The sequence below is a fragment of the Amblyomma mixtum genome, chromosome 2, assembly GCF_055824585.1.
Source record: "Amblyomma mixtum isolate Tamu chromosome 2, ASM5582458v1, whole genome shotgun sequence".
In the NCBI taxonomy this organism is placed as follows: Eukaryota; Metazoa; Arthropoda; class Arachnida; order Ixodida; family Ixodidae; genus Amblyomma; species Amblyomma mixtum.
The window spans coordinates 78,860,231-78,875,757 of record NC_143013.1 but is presented as its reverse complement, the minus strand read 5'-3'; the positions used below and the strand labels follow the sequence as shown (position 1 = coordinate 78,875,757).

General features: G+C 49.4%; 1 protein-coding gene across 3 annotated transcripts in view; it reads left to right on the top strand.

Moving 5' to 3' along the window:
- The window catches only part of bdg (sodium-dependent transporter bedraggled), a 178,688-nt gene that overhangs the window by 155,306 nt on the left and 7,855 nt on the right, over positions 1-15,527 (top strand). For all 3 annotated transcript variants that reach the window (XM_089571939.1, XM_089571938.1, XM_089571940.1), the window contains 10 exons: positions 1,526-1,897; positions 3,575-3,780; positions 4,270-4,401; positions 6,750-6,902; positions 7,567-7,630; positions 7,810-7,948; positions 8,831-8,962; positions 10,733-10,836; positions 11,686-11,804; positions 13,884-14,143. In XM_089571939.1, coding sequence (XP_089428065.1) covers positions 1,608-1,897; positions 3,575-3,780; positions 4,270-4,401; positions 6,750-6,902; positions 7,567-7,630; positions 7,810-7,948; positions 8,831-8,962; positions 10,733-10,836; positions 11,686-11,804; positions 13,884-14,143 — 1,599 coding nt within the window. In that variant the 5' untranslated portion in view covers positions 1,526-1,607. The remainder of the gene's footprint in view (positions 1-1,525; positions 1,898-3,574; positions 3,781-4,269; positions 4,402-6,749; positions 6,903-7,566; positions 7,631-7,809; positions 7,949-8,830; positions 8,963-10,732; positions 10,837-11,685; positions 11,805-13,883; positions 14,144-15,527) is intronic.

The window sequence follows — 15,527 nt, the reverse complement described above, 5'->3', positions numbered from 1 at the left end:
TTTATCATGCAGGTCGCAATTTGACAGTGAATAAACTAGAGCTCGGCAAAGAACGGTGCTTCGAGCCCTAGAACACTCGTAAATGACGCTGTAGTACAATACTCATTGCACCGTTCGAGCGCCCTAGAGAAGTGTGCAGATGTCTGTGTCTGCCCTCGTCATGGATGTGGTCAGTGCATCAAGTATCTTCAAGAACCTCGATGGAGTCTCGTCTACAACACTTTCACTGCGGGCGCATTAACTTCGCTGTGGTATGATTGATTATGGGCAGTTTTTTCTGCGAATTAAGTTCTAACTTACTTTCTCCTCTCCGTGATTAGCCGCCGCGGTGGCTCAGTGGTTATGGCACTCCGCTGCTGAGCCAAAAGACGCGGGTTCGATCCCTGCCGCTGCGGTCGAATTTCGATGGAGGCGAAATATTATAAGCCCCTGTACTGTGCGATGCCAGTGCACGTTAAAGAACCCGAGGTGGTCGAAATTTCCGGAGCCCTTCACTACGGCGTCTCTCATAGCCTGAGTCGCTTTGGGACGTCGAACCGCATGCACCAAACCAATCCGCTTCGTTATTATGGTTATGGTTTATGGGGTTTAACGTTCCAAAGCGACCCGGGCTATGAGAGACGCCGTAGTGAAGGGCTCCGGAAATTTCGACCACCTGGGGTTCTTTAACGTGCACTGATATCGCACAGTACATGGGCCTCAAGAATTTTGACCATCGAAATTCGACCGCCGCGGCCGGGATCGAACCCGCGTCTTTCGGGTCAGCAGCCGAGCACCATTTCCACTGAGCCACCGCGGCGGCCTCCTCTTCGTGATTAGGCGAATGATAACACTATCACTTGCTAGCCGCCAGGTTCTGTGATACAACTGCGTGTTTCTGAGTGTGCAATGCGAAGGTTTGTCTTTTAGCACCTGGATCTTCCAGCGCACAACTATAATCAAGTTAACATACACACTTGGAGCACAGAATTAACATGCAAGCTATGAACGCAGTCGCAGTTTTGTGCGTTCGATTTTTTTTTTTTTGCCTTGCCGGTCCCTCCCCCATCTACCCGGAAACCTCACCCCAGGCGACCTGACCTTATTCCAGAGCTCCAAAAGCTACGGCCGGTCACCTTCCATTCGTGACGTTCGCTGCGTGACAGACGATTGGATAACAAATACGCATCCTTTAATCTTGACCGGAGATGTTTCTGCGCCAGTATGCCTGGCATGACACAGAGATGACGAAACGCGAAGTGGTGCATGCCCGCCCAGAGGTCATGCACGCAAGCACGTATCACTTCGACGATTGAAATGCAATCGCAATCTGATTGAGGTAGAGGAACAACCTTCGATTGCCATAAAGCGTTTTCTCTTTCGTCACTCGCGCACGAGCCGGTCGCCAAGAGCAGGAAGTTGGCTCCGAGGGCGCCCACTAATTCCCGGCGGCTATGATTGCACAACGTAAAAGGGCGCTTCGCTCTCTACCGGGTCACGCACGCTCATCACCCCTTCTTCTCTTCCCGTTCTGGTCGTCTGGCAGGTGAGCCAATGAGCGAAACAGAAGCACCAGGGAGCGGGCCGTCGTCGTCGTGGTCGCACCAGTGAACAGGAGGAGGCCGCCGATGGGCAACCCCGATGAGGCGTCGGCGTCGTCAGCTGGCAGCAGCCCCACGGCAGCGGCTGCGGCGCCCATCGACGCCGTGGGAGCCCTGCAGCCGCTGCGCCCCGACGTCTTCCACATCTCTGGCACGCGGCTGTCGTCCGAGCCGCTGGTCTCCGACGTGCCGCTTCCCTCGACACCACCGCCGACAGCCGGGCCGCAGGGTGCGGCCGCGAGGCAGGCCTCGCTTGAAAGCGGCTCGCTGGCCACCGAGAGTTCGTTCACGGACCGCACCAGCAGCGACTCCACCAGGTAAGGACGCTAGCTAGCTGGCACAGGGGGTTCTTACGGAAAATCGTGAAGCGTACTGACAGGACAAACACCGAGGTGGACGAAGGAAACGGGCACCTCGGTGTTTGCCCTGTGAGTAAGCTTTCCCACTTTCTGAACCGTGTCCTCTTTCTGTCCTTTCTCACGCTAGCCGCAGACCAGGTGCTTCTGGTATCGATGGCAGATGCCGCGGCTAGCAACATCTTTCCTTCTTTTGTTATTTTAATGTTAAAGAGCCATTAATAATAAGCATATAGCCTGCCTTTAAGTCCTTCTGAGGTGTTGGACTGATCTGCGCTGATGAGGTCGCGGTATCCAACCTCGGTCGCAGTGGTGGCATTGAAGACTGGCGTTGCAGAATCTCGGCAAACAATGTGCAACACTCTTTACTTTTCTGGTAGACCACAGTTCCGATCATCATTCGCAGGAAGCAAGTGCTTACAAGGATAACCGCTTGGTTCTAAGGGTCTTCACTGAGGAGCCAGACGTTATTTCTTCTAAGAGCAGAACAGCTAAATAAAGGCATAGAGATCGTCTGTTGATGACAGAAATCGGCACTAGGCGTTCTTAAAGAAAAGTTATGATCTAAACTCACGTCAGCTATAAAGATGCATGGTTTGGTGAGAAAAACTATTGCTAAATTTGAGCTTTTTTCGGGCACACTGCCATCATCCTTATTCGTGCGTTAAGCTTAAGTAATATTACTTTTGCCGATAGAAGACGAGCATTTGGAAGACAGACGCAGCAACGCACTAATTTGTACATCGAAGCTGCGTATTATCCCATCGCCACGAGAGCCGCAGACGCGGAAAAGGACTAGGCAGCGGCCGGGATAAATTCTTGCTGAGCTACCAGGGCAGTAAAGCCCTTATACGTAACCATACAGGAAGCGCTGCTGTAATTATACAAATTCCCGACTGACTCGTTACGAATGACGTGGACAGCGGGCTTCGACTAGGTTTAGTTATGCGCGCACTTTGTATTGCAAGCGAAGATTATCGGCCGTCAGGCCCCCTTCTTCGCTTGCTTTGCGACTCACTCCTGCTTATCGTCTTTATCTACAGCACCCCCCCCCCCCCCTCTCTTTGCCTTTTGCCTTCTGCATTAAGTCTCCTTATCTCCTCCCCGGTACGCCTCCTCCTCAGTCTTTGCCAACAACGCCGCTGATATATGGCGTTGTAGCTACACTAAACAAACAAGTTACGTTATCCGGCGCTCTAGTGTTTGTCACTCGCGGTTCGACTTCACGGCCGCAGTTATCGCTGCTACGGTGAACCCGTTCAGCGGCGCCAGCGTAAACAACGCATAATGTACGCCTTAGCGGGCACAAAGCAGACCTGCGTTTCCCTTTCTGGGTGACTCTTGCACACGACCATATCACACAACAACAACCCGCAGCTACCGTTTACGCGTACAAACTTCTCTGCCTTATCGGCGGGACTTTCCAAAACAAGAATGCGCATTTGTATAACATCGAGAGTCGGTCAGCGGGTCGCGATTTCGATGACGTTTCTCTGCGCCGTATTTATTCCCGTTTTCCAATTAGGAGATGATGCGAACCATGGTCTTTCACGTGGACACCCGCGAATGGTGTCTCAGTTCTCCGGTGGGTGACCTCCTCTTCACGCGTGTTGTGCATTCCCCGGGTCCTCTGCGCAGCGTGCAAGAAACGACCAGGCCTCGGGAGGAGGCGTCAGGCGGGGCAGGCGACGCCGCGCGGCCCGCAGCCACTACCGACGATGAGAGCCGGCGCGCTGCTCACGGACTCTGGTCGCATGACCTGTTCTCCGTGTTCGCCTCATTCTTCAGCATCTTCGGGCTCTTCAGCGTCACCAGGTTTTCACTCCTGGTGCATATTTATAAAGGTACGTATACGTTCTTGTATTCGGGTGAACGCTCAATGTACGACATCTCACTTGCTCGAAACTCCCGGAAAAAGACAGTGCCTGTTTGGTGTTGTCTTTCGTTGCTATGGTCTTAAGTTATCTTCTCGGCAATAACTAGTTGCATGAGGGACTTTGAGATAAAAGGCGTCGCCATCGGCGTCCACATAGTGAGTCATAACCTAAAACTCCAGCGTTATCTTGCTTTCCAATAGAAATGTTGTCCAGATACGGTGCTCAGCAAAAGTTGGAGGAATGCATATGTGCCCTGGAACGAATTTATTGTAGCGAACTTGTTTTGTGACCCAATCCCCCGGTTCAAATACCAGCGCCCAGAGCATTCACGCACGCTCATAGATATTTTTTTCCTAATAGCTTAACCAAAACTAAGTGACCAGAAGTGTGCTGCGTCCAAACTTTCCACCTGGGATCACATTTGAATCTATGCCATTGCCGTCTGTGCTTTCGCAGCATGCTTCGTGCTCCAGTTCTTCGTGCTGTCGGCCGTGTTCGGCGTGCCCTTCCTGTATCTGCAAATGTCTCTGGGCCAGTACTTGGGCAGCGGAATCCTCGACATGTGGTACATATCGCCAGCCTTCAAAGGTACGCCCGCGTCCCTGCTTTCTTTCGTGTAAGCTGCGGACCAATCGCTGCTTATCTTATAGTTGTTCAGGTAGACACTTGGCAGGCTTCCCTTCTCTAAAAGAGGAGGGAATTGAGTTAGTCAACGACACGTGCACGTGCACGTGGTGTCAAGTGAGAGACGCCATGCTAGTACAAGTGATAGACATACAGGGTGTTTCACTTAAGACATTGCACAATTTTTAAGGATATGTTTTTATTTAATTAGAACAGTACGAGTTACGTGCACTGGAGAGGCTGGTTTACCTGTAAGCTTCTCGAAAGCGCATGTATTTTGGCGCAATATAGCCAGACTTTTGTTGGCCCATAGCGCCGAGGGTAACTGCGTTTTCGAAATTCTAGAAACTGATATGGATATTACTTACGGTGGGCTACATGCCACTTAGTAATTAAGGAGCCTAACAGTAATAGTTAAAAGTTCACTATTAAATATTAGTTAATCAGCTTGCTAGTTATAGCACCTCTTAGCTGTATTCTGATGTAATATACCGCTGACAATGCTATGCCGAAAAAAGCGCTATTCTAACTCAAAAAATCTATTGACGACTACAGCGCGGTCAGAACACGGACAAGAAAGATTGACACAAACATAGGCCGCTGAATGACAACATCTTTTATTGCCTTGAACTCGCTTATATAGGCCCGGTTCCGTGACAACACTGGAAAACAACAACTCACGTTCCCGTGGCACAATTGTCTCGTTGGTCCGTAACCTTCCCTCCATTCATTGACATGCTCATGGGCGCTTACAAAGATCAGCTCTTTTTTGCTCAGTTGTACGGATGGCTTGCTGATACATTTATCAGAGAATCTTGATATTGCTAGAGCTTCTACTATCGCCCCTGTGGTGGTGTCGCGGCACTTGCGTAGAACGGCCGTTCTTTCAAAGGCAGGTGTGCAGTTTTAAGCATGAAATGCTTTTAGCTCCCGTTGTCGGCAGTGTGGTGACGTCACGCCGAGACCGAGAGCCAACATCCGGGCACTGAAACGAGAACATGCGGGCACCGTACGAGATTTAACGAGTTTCAACGAGACTCTCTACGCCCTCCTACGGGACCGGCATACAAGCGCCGGTTGCTCTCCAAACGAGTCACAAAAAATAACTGCTGCAAGTGTCTTCTCAATGTTCATCAAGATATCACTCGAGCTGTGCATTTGATAATGCACGGAATTATAATTTCCGATTTCTAATAACGCGCGCGAAAAGCACATAAATGCCACGATACGCTTCGTTGTCATACGTGATCTCTTAGGGGCTTCGCGCATCGAAGCAAAGCCGCGCAGGCGCACAGGGGCCCGGGGCAGGAGCTTCGTGTCGTCTGCTACAGCGCTGCGCCTGCGCGCACCTCAAGCGAGGTGCAAGCGAGGTGCGCGCCAGCGCGGTAGCAGACGACACGAAGCTCCTCCCCCGGGCCCCTGTGAGCCTGCGCGGCTTTGCTTCGATGCGCGAACGCGCCGGATCCGCTGGCGCTCCGCGGAGCGCGGCCACGCGGAGCTGTGTTCGCACTTAGAGTGGACCACCCTGTACATTCTTGTCAGGCCTGCGTCTCGTCGTGCCCGCGTACGCTTCTGCATCGTCCTGGATTTCAATGCCGCCACCGTCACAGCTGCTTGAGCCGAGCAATGGGGCCTGTATTAGGCCCGTAAACATTTCATGCTTACTCTACTCTCGGTTACGGGAGAGGCGCAATTTTTTACATTGGCTGTAGTGTTTGCTTAGCTCACCCGAGTGAACACCTTTTAGATTTCTACGATGTTCACGCTTGAAAAAAAGAAAAAAAAAACATCTTTGGGCTCGTTCTGCCACCTTTTGTTAAAATATTCTGTTGTTTACTTTTGTTAACGCCTACGTGTTTCAAATCACTTAACCTCAAGCCTGTTCTCCGATTATGGTGCACGGATCAACTTTCGACCGCTGTGAAGTCACCACGAACTGTGCGCAACTCGATCGTACAGCTTTCCTCTCATCTCAACAGATAACAGTTGTTCTCATAACCATTACGGGCTGTCATAATTGATTGGCTTGATTTCATGGGGTTCAGCGTCCCAAAGCAACTCAGGCTATGAGGGACGCCGTAGTGGGGGGCTACGGATAATTTCGGCTACCTGGGGATGTTGAACGTGCACTGAGATCGCACGGTACACGGGCCTCTAGCGTTTCACCTCCATCGAAATGCGACCGCTGCGGCCGGGATCGAACCCGCTTTTTCGAGTCTGCAGCCGAGCGCCATAACTGAGACCACGGAGTAATGGATTCTCTACACACATGTGTAAAGATAACGTTTCTCCTTATCTCTCTCTCCCGTTAGGGGTGGGCGTGGCACTGGTGATGGTGTACATGGTGTGCGGCGTGTACCTGGCCGTACCGGTGTCGTGGCTCTTCTTCTACTTCCGGGACTCCTTCATCAAAGCCCGGGATGCCTACCGGTGGTCCATCTGTCAGGCCCGGTTCGCCTCTGGAGGTAACTAAGCGCGCTTCGATGCGCTGTAGAGTGCGCAGTGTACTGGTTTTAGGGTTTCGTGAAGCACAGCATATCTGCCTTTCAGCAAAATTATCCTCTGAAAAGAGCTTAGAATGCACGAAAAAAAAATTGTCTTTTACCTCTAAGCATAATTTCCCCTCCTGAACTGCGGTACGTGCCCCAGATTTTATCGGTTCTTTGCCCATTCTTATTCTTATAACTGCAGAGTTCGAATTCTTGTCTTTCTCTGCCCATTTGTATTGGGGTGTTTAATGTCCCACACTGAGCGAAGAGGGGCTACTTCTAGAAGAATAGGACGTACGGGTGAAATTCAAACCACAGTCTCTTGCAATCTTAGCTAACACTGAGTTGTTGAGTTGTGTTCATGGGCCGCTTAAGTAAATGGGTACCTATATGCAGCCTAGTTAGCCAGTCAATGCACAGCACGTATAACCTGTTTGCCGGCTTGGAGAGGATGCTAAGGAATCAGTCTTCCAGGTATTTCATTGTGATACGAGTATTCATCCGTACAATTTGTAACATGTAGACACTTAACAATACACACCTTAAAAACCCTAATGATTTCTACCTCATCTAACGAGCTGTGCTGTAGTAGTGAAGGATTATAATAGCCTTGCTAAGAGTATGCTTTCCTCTACTGCAGGGTGCTACAAGAACAATGCTTCGTCTCCAGAGTTCTTGGGCTGGACGACAGCCTCCTATTTCCAGTAGGTGTTCTCTAAGTGTTCGCATTATCAGCATGACAGCCTTTCTTGGCAGGCAAGGCAATTAATTTCGATGAAAGATTGAAAGAAATAGAACGGAGGCTTAGGTAGCACAAATATACGATGATCCTTCTGATCTGAAGGAAAGTTATTAACTTCTCACTTATTCGTCCGTCGCGCAGCGGCCGTGTCTTGGACCGGAGGGTCTCGCCACAGGCGAATGCCCTCGGAGACCTCAAGTTCGAGCTGGCCTTCAACCTGGGCATCATCTGGCTCCTCGTGTTCATAGCTCTTAGCCGAGGTCTCAAGTCCTTTGGAAAGGTGAGCATGTCAAAGTTTCCGGGGATACGGTGGCCGCAGCCGGCAAAGGACAGAGTTAACTGGAGAGACATAGGAAAGGCCTTTGCCCTGCAGTGGGAGTAGTCAGGCTTATGATGATGGTGATGATGACTTCATCAAAGCCATTAACACAACCATGACTTGCCTACTGCCGGTAGGATGCTTCTCGAAGTATTGTACAACCGTTACTGTTCATAATGCGTCTCGCCACTTAACCTCTCCTTATTATGCGCGTACGTGTGACAGACCTAAACAATTTGCACAATGACCTTGGCCACGTTGGACAGAAACGGCCACGCCCATTGTTTGTCACAGATTTCAGTGACGTCAGACGCTTTAACTCGAGTGAATACAATACCGAGATGCATTAAAACGTGCCAGAGAGGGCTAGCCTGTGGTTTCAATACGAGTCTTTCGGATGTGGTAGTGCCTTGCCTCACATCATCCTGCGTGGTACTATCTTTGGGCGCCAAAAAGCGCGGAGCCGTCGAGCGTTTTAATTCAGACCGCTGTGCCGTGATGGAGGTGAGTCATTCATTTTATTTTTTTTTTGTTTCGCCACTTATTCCTGGTCATCGTAAAGCTGTTAGATCTCTGTATGCCTTCTCTGCACAGTAGGCAAACCGTGCGGTGAAGCCATGTGTACGCCATCGCTTTCATGGGCCGTTTGGTTCGCATTGAACTAACCAGCTATAAGACAACGCAAAGGCTGGACGGGAACGGAATTGTCGCACACGAAGCGCAGTGTTCGTTCCTTTACATGACGCTTTTGCTCTGTGACCCAAATTCTCATCTGTTCGCTTGTCCTTGTGCCTCCTCGTCCGCGTACCCTCATTTTCATTCGTCCTTCGACATGCGTTCCAGATCCTGGCCATCCTGGGCATTCTGTCCATGTGCCTGCTTGTGTTCATCACTATCCGCATGACGGAGCAGTGGGGCGGCGGAATATCGGCCCTCTTCAAGGCCGACTGGAGAGGCGTCCTGTCCGACACCAACGTAAGTGCCGTCCACGCGTTTCAGCCTCTCTGGTGTGTCACGGGTGTATTGGAAAAGAAAGTTTATTTTGCCTGTGAGATGTCTAGCACTGGTAAGAAAAAAAAATAATTATTTCACGGACACGACGGTGTCAGTTTCGCGGGCTGTCGTACGGGCTGTCGTACGGGCTGTCGTACGGGCTGTCGTACGGGCTGTCGTACGGGATGTCGTACGGGATGTCGTACGGGCTGTCGTACGGGCTGTCGTACGGGCTGTCGTACGGGCTGTCGAAGGCTGACACTTAGGAAACTGAACTGCGATAGCACGTTCGTCCTCACTACGCGGTATTACATAAGCCCCGAAAAAGAAGTGCAGGTAGGCAATGTCGCTAGAATTCTCGCCTCGTTTGATGTCACCTTCGCGTTTATTGAGGAGAAATACAACTGGCGTACGAGGCAGTCGGTGCACAGTGGCGGGCGCGACGGCAGGAACGTGCGCTACTAGCTGTGCGTCGCTGTCAAAATCAAAGGGTTGCTCACGATTGCGCTAGCAGCTAGCAGGAAGCAAGCAATGCCCGGCGAACAGCTTATCCGCTTGCAAACGCGCAGCCCAACTCGCTCGCCCCGGCGGAAGGACAGCCGAATGCTCTTGCGCGGTCGGAAGAATGGAAAGAGAAAGGGAGAAAGAAAGGGCAACTGCCGGCCGCCCAGAGAGCATGCAGCCTTGAAACCGCCGCGAATCACAATGACTGCGAGCGCCGCACAGCCGTGCTCCCGCTCAATCGTGAGAGCAACGGTTGCGCGGAGCCGCGCCGCGTCTCGGGGCCCCGCGGATTGCGCCGCGTTGCGCCAAATTGGCCGTTTGGCCGCCTATAGCCCCGCGCGCTTTCGCTGAGCGGCGGTGCAGATAGGTTTCCCGGATTGCGGATACACGCGTGCACGGTTGAATGCGGACGGAATGGAATTGCAAGCGGGCATACGCGTATACTGTTGCAGTGCGTTGCATTCCAGCGCGCGTGACTGTCTATCTGCCCTTCGAAACGAGGATTGGTGGGTGCCGGTTGCAGTGTTCTGCTGCTGTCGCTGCTGCTGTGCCGGCATTGAGCGATGTATGGAAACCGACAACGGAAGCATTAGACAGGTGTTAGGATTGTTCTTTACAAAGGGGGTCGGTGTTCTTGCCCCTACGGACGATTGTGCGCAGAATCTGCGTTAATAGTCGGAAGGCGGCGATTATTTTTCCTTTGACACTGCATGCGCACGTATTTTGACCTCGGGGTTTTGTGAGCCCGGACATGACTGTGTTTTATGTGTAGGTAGCGTTTGTGAGAGCGTATGCGGAGTTCTGTTGCTTATCCCTGAATATTATGAAGGCTGAGCAATAAAAGTAAAGAAGGAAAAAAAAAACACAGCAAAACTGCCACGTCGATGATCGCGGCAGAATTGCATTAAGGCTTCCCTTATGCTATGCATGCGGGAAGTAATTTACAAATTTAAGTTCCTGGAAGCTGGTTTTACGTTTAAAACAATGGACATCGTTCCATGGCGAACATGTCTGTCAAGTTCGTTATGTTAGCTCCCGTTGCCTCGTTTGCAGAATAATTTTTTTTTCATGATGTCTAAGCTTGCGATGTGTAGGCTTGTGAAGTTGCCTGTAAGAGTAACTTCTGCGGGTTTCAAATTTTTTATTTGGAAAGGGTGTCAAAGCGCGACAATGAATCACCAAATGGCGCAAAAATATTAGCAAATACCACGAAAGCTTAAAATTTTCTTTCTTTTTTGTGTGTTTCAGTCATGGGTGGTCGCAGCACGTGAGGTGTTCATAACCTGGGGCCTATTTGGTGCCCTGGCTTTACACGTGAACAGTCGCAACAAGTTTTCGAGCAACATTACAAGGTAAACATACACATCCCTTATTTATTTCTGTCCTTCCAAAGTTGAGTGTTGTGTGCGTGACATATATCATGACGGGGTAGGCTTTTTTTTTTTGAAACAAAAGAGAACTTTCGCCGCGACGACAAAGATATGATCTTTATCTTTTTTACGAGATTTATCCATAGTTTCTAAACACCAGTGGTACAGAAAATGAGTACTCGATAGACTTTCGTCGTTTTTATGGCATCTATTGCAACGATAGCGCCGCAAAAAAATTACATTTGCTTTCTTTTACCTCGCCTTCAAAGCGAGTTCGAAGCCGCAACTGAGCCATAGTAATTTTTCTTCCATCTACTTCACAACTTGTTATAAGGCGATAGAGAAAAAAAAAATCACAGGGGCACCTAATTCCATTGTGCGTTGGTTGCCGAAAGTGACGTCATTTCCGGTCTGGTGACGCCACTTCCCTCCGGCCAATGGGAGCACTGTGGTGTGGTGACGTCACTTTCATCCAGGCCCGATGACGTCATTTCCCTCCAGCCAATGGGCGAATTTTATGACTGAAGACGCATTTCGGCCACATGGGGCTTTTAAAAAATGACTCCCGTCGTGACGCCTTTTATCGCGCTATACCAATAGCCATAGTGTGCCAACTCGCCAAGCCTTCTGTTCTTGTTAGAGCAGCCTCTTATCGAGCAGTTAGTCAAGACACAAATGTATCTTACTATAATAACCGTACTGGGAGAGCGCAAGCCAATTGAATGGTAGTTGTGAGATGAAGTAACAGTATGCTTCTTGACCACCCTAACGCGCGGCGTTTCTCTCGCTCCTCTCCCATCCCTCTCACTCTCGTTCTCTCTCTGCCCACAGGAACATGATCTGCGTGACAGTGCTGGTCTGCACTGTGCTCGTATTGGTCGCAATGCTCTTCAGCAGCGTAGCGCACCTCTTGCACACGCACGGAATGATTCTAGTCAGCTCGTCGTTTGGTGAGTAGACTTTTCATTTTCCCAAGCGGGCCTATCTGTCACGTTACCGCTGTGTTGTAAAATGCTTTCGGGCTAGAGTGCCTAGTAGCCGCAGTTCTTTAAGTGCTCCCGCTAAGAAACTCCAACTCAAAACCTGGACATGAGCTGCTGTCAGTTCCTGGAGGTTGGTAGTTTGTGGCGAGCCAAAGATGTGCGCTGCATATCTTCTATTTTTAACTCGCCTATTTTTTTTTCTAATTGCCCTCTATATCCGCTCTTCCCTTTACCCCAGTGAGGGTAGCCAAATGGAATTTTCTGGTTAACCTTTCTACCTGTTCTTCTCTCCCCCATGTTCTCTCCGTTTCTCGCTTCTCTGGTGTCGTTGCTGTATCATCTGCACCCCTCCTTTCCATCGTTAAGAAATTATAAAAGAAATAGACAACCCTTGTGTCAATAATTAGGCATGACACAGAATGCAAAACATGCACTGACTGAGCAGTGCCTTCCCCAGTCTGATACATTCCTGTAGCCACTTTACCGCCTGAAAGCCGGCTTCGCCACACAATAGGTGTTGCTGCTGAGAAGCCAGCTTCTGGAAAGGCCTGTCTTGTGTCGTTTTGAACTATTTTAATTCAGAATCTAAGCCCCAAGCAATGCCATTGCTGGGAAACAACTTGTCTCTGCGAAGTTGATAAGCATAAAATTACATATATTTGAAAAGTATTGGCACTACGAACACTTCTCACGCGACAGCTGTCATTTGTTAACAACGTGACATCACACCCTTCCAGAGTTGTGGCGAAAGGTTGGAATCGGTGTTTCTGAAAAATATGCATGCACGCACGAACGCACGCGCACACACACACTCGCACACATGCACACACACATGCACACGGAGAGAGAGGATGCGAAGCAGTTCTAGTAGTTCTAGCAAGACGCCTGCAGTTGGCAATCTACAGCGTGCAGTTTTTTTAGTTAGCCGTTCCTAGGCGAAAGTCAGTCTCAGGGTGCAGATTTTTTGTCGAGGAAACATTACTAGTCGTCTGTTGTCTTAGAAATAAGTTTTTGGGGCGTATTCTAGGTAGCGAACGCTGTTTATTGCAGCCTGCCCGGTCGACAACCACCTCTTCAGGATTGCGAAATTGTTTATCAATTTCTAACCTCGCTAGCTGCACTGGGAGAAAAGCTTCGTCCCCGAACATTGCATTTGCCGATGGGGACATACTACGTCAGTTTTAGTTAAGCTGCTGAACTCTTTAGAATTCAGAATCGTTGGCTATCTACCGAAACGGGATGCGTTACTATTATTCCCTTAGAGCGCGTCTCCTGGTGAGGTCATACTAAAACCTATAGGTACTGGCTGACTCTAATAAAAAAGTACCTCAGTCCTCCAAAAAATGTCACTGCAGTTATCACTGTACAAGACATGGTATTAATTCATTTTGTGTGTCTGAAATAAGCGATAAATCATCCCGTAAAATTTCTACGCGCGAATGGGCACACAGTAGTACCAATATTAAAGGGAACACGTTATCCGCATTCAATCAGTGATTACTCCGTAAGTACAAGTTTAGAGCTCACTAATTCCTTTGTTGTAGTTTTCTACAGGGCGGGTAATGCCCACCAGACATTTTCAACTTCAGTGTAATTGCAGAAGTAACTAGATAATTCGTACTCGTGTGCTTTTTCCCTTTCTTACTGGGGCCGCCTGTGCAGTCGGGGACAAAAGTCTGTAGGACGCGTGAGCCGCAGACGAAGCCGACAGCTCTATCATTCACACTTGCGGAAGTGAAAGTCAAACTCGCGTCCTGTAATCTGTGGTAGTGAAATGACGTGATCGCCGAAAAACGTATAGCATTTATGTGCCTAACTCTCTCTCCGAGCGTCCTGGAGACTTTTGTCCCCGATATTGGTTTGTTGTACAACTGGCAGACACGAAGTAAATATGGCGTTGCGGATATTCCGGCCGCGTCCCGGCTGTCGTTTAAGCTCTGCTCTCGACGTACAATCGACGCGCAATAAAGCTGGATATTATATGGGTTTGACAGTCCCTAACAGTGCCCTTTTCTTTATTTCTCCGCCGCAACAACGCCCGTACAGAGGAGGAGACGACGGTGCGGTTCCTGCAGTCTGTGAACGGTTCGTGGCCGCCGATGGCCCAGTCGGTGCCCGTGAACCTGCTGGCCGGCGTGCTGCTGCAGGGTCCGCGCAAACACAACCTGCTCAGCGGCTACCAGGTGACGCGCTTCGCCGTCGAGGTGTTCCCCGCCGCTCTGTCCGCCGAGGGGGGCCGGAGCATCTCGCCCTTCTGGCCCATCTGCTTCTTCGTCATGCTCGCCGCGCTCGGGCTGGGACAGCAGGTGCGTCGAGATATACACGCAACTTCTCCACTGACTACTTTTAGGCCGCGTACAAAGACGCGCTAAGGCATCCGCTCTGCTTGCAGTAGGAACGTTCGAGTGATTGAGCAGTTCTTATTTCGAGAGCCCACAAGCATTTTGTCCAGACAGTTTCGAAAATCTCGGTGTCTCACTTATGGTGATGCAGCGATGTCACAACTGTACAGTAGTTTGAGTTTGAAATGGTTTTCCAGGGTGTAGTAGGGGTCATTCTTATGCTTTCTTTTCAGCTTCTTAGTAGCTCACACAATGTGCGAGGCAGAGCACCAAACAAGCTAGCGAGGCGAGTGGGATCTGGAGCACCGAGAACATTGCGTAATTCGGGTTTAAAAGTTACAAGCGATTACTCTTTTTTGGTATACTTTTGTAGCAGTACTGCAGTGGTTGTAATACAATATTTGTATTTCAAGTTTCTAGTCCTTTTTTTAAATGTCATCTGACTTCACCAAAATCAACTGCAAGTCAAATTGAATTTCTGTCTCCACATTACCACCCTGAAATTAAGTAAGGATCCCCAAAAATTAGCTGCAGATGCTCCATCCTCCAATTAAAAAATTTTGACTTAAATGGAGTGGGTAACGGTACCTCTGAAAGAAGGGACCGAATTTCAGAATGAGATGCATAGCATGGCAAACTGTTCCATTGACTAACAAAATACAATTAATATACGAACAAACAGTGCTTTAATGCTCAACTTAGGAGCCACGCTTAAATTAAAATGGCTATATTCGTTATCGCAGTACCGCGAGCTCACCTTCAGTAACGCCCATATAGTTTTCCGGAATGCCAAGAAAAATCGCAAATTTCAGCATTTTTCGTACAATTATGTGTTAGCAGCCATATTTACTTCTTTTTACATGATTGTTCTGGCGGACGTCAGTAGAAAGGGCAGAATGGAAATGTGAGTAATTTAATCATGTAAACTATATTGAACTCTAGAACCCGGTAACCAAGTTTTGCTGACGTCTCAACATACTTGCTCCGCCAACCACTTGAGAAAGCGAGCGCTCAACAAGCAGTATTACCGTGTTCCAAAAATATACTACTTGTTTTTTTTTTTCTTCACTCATCTACTTCCGGACGCACCCGGCGTTATATTCGGAACCAAGGTACGAAAATAGAGAAAATGATTTTCTCTGTTCTTCGAGGTACCTAAAGCTGGCTCACCCACATAGCTCAAGAGCCACGAAAAAAGCCAACCTCTTGACAGCCCTGGGCCGTCGATGCGCGGGCATGTACTTCTTAGTAGGCGCGGAACTGAGCACCAAGCACCATCTACAGATCATTCAGATGCTGTGAGAACATTGAGTCAATCAGCAGCTTCCTTCGATTTTAATGAACGCAT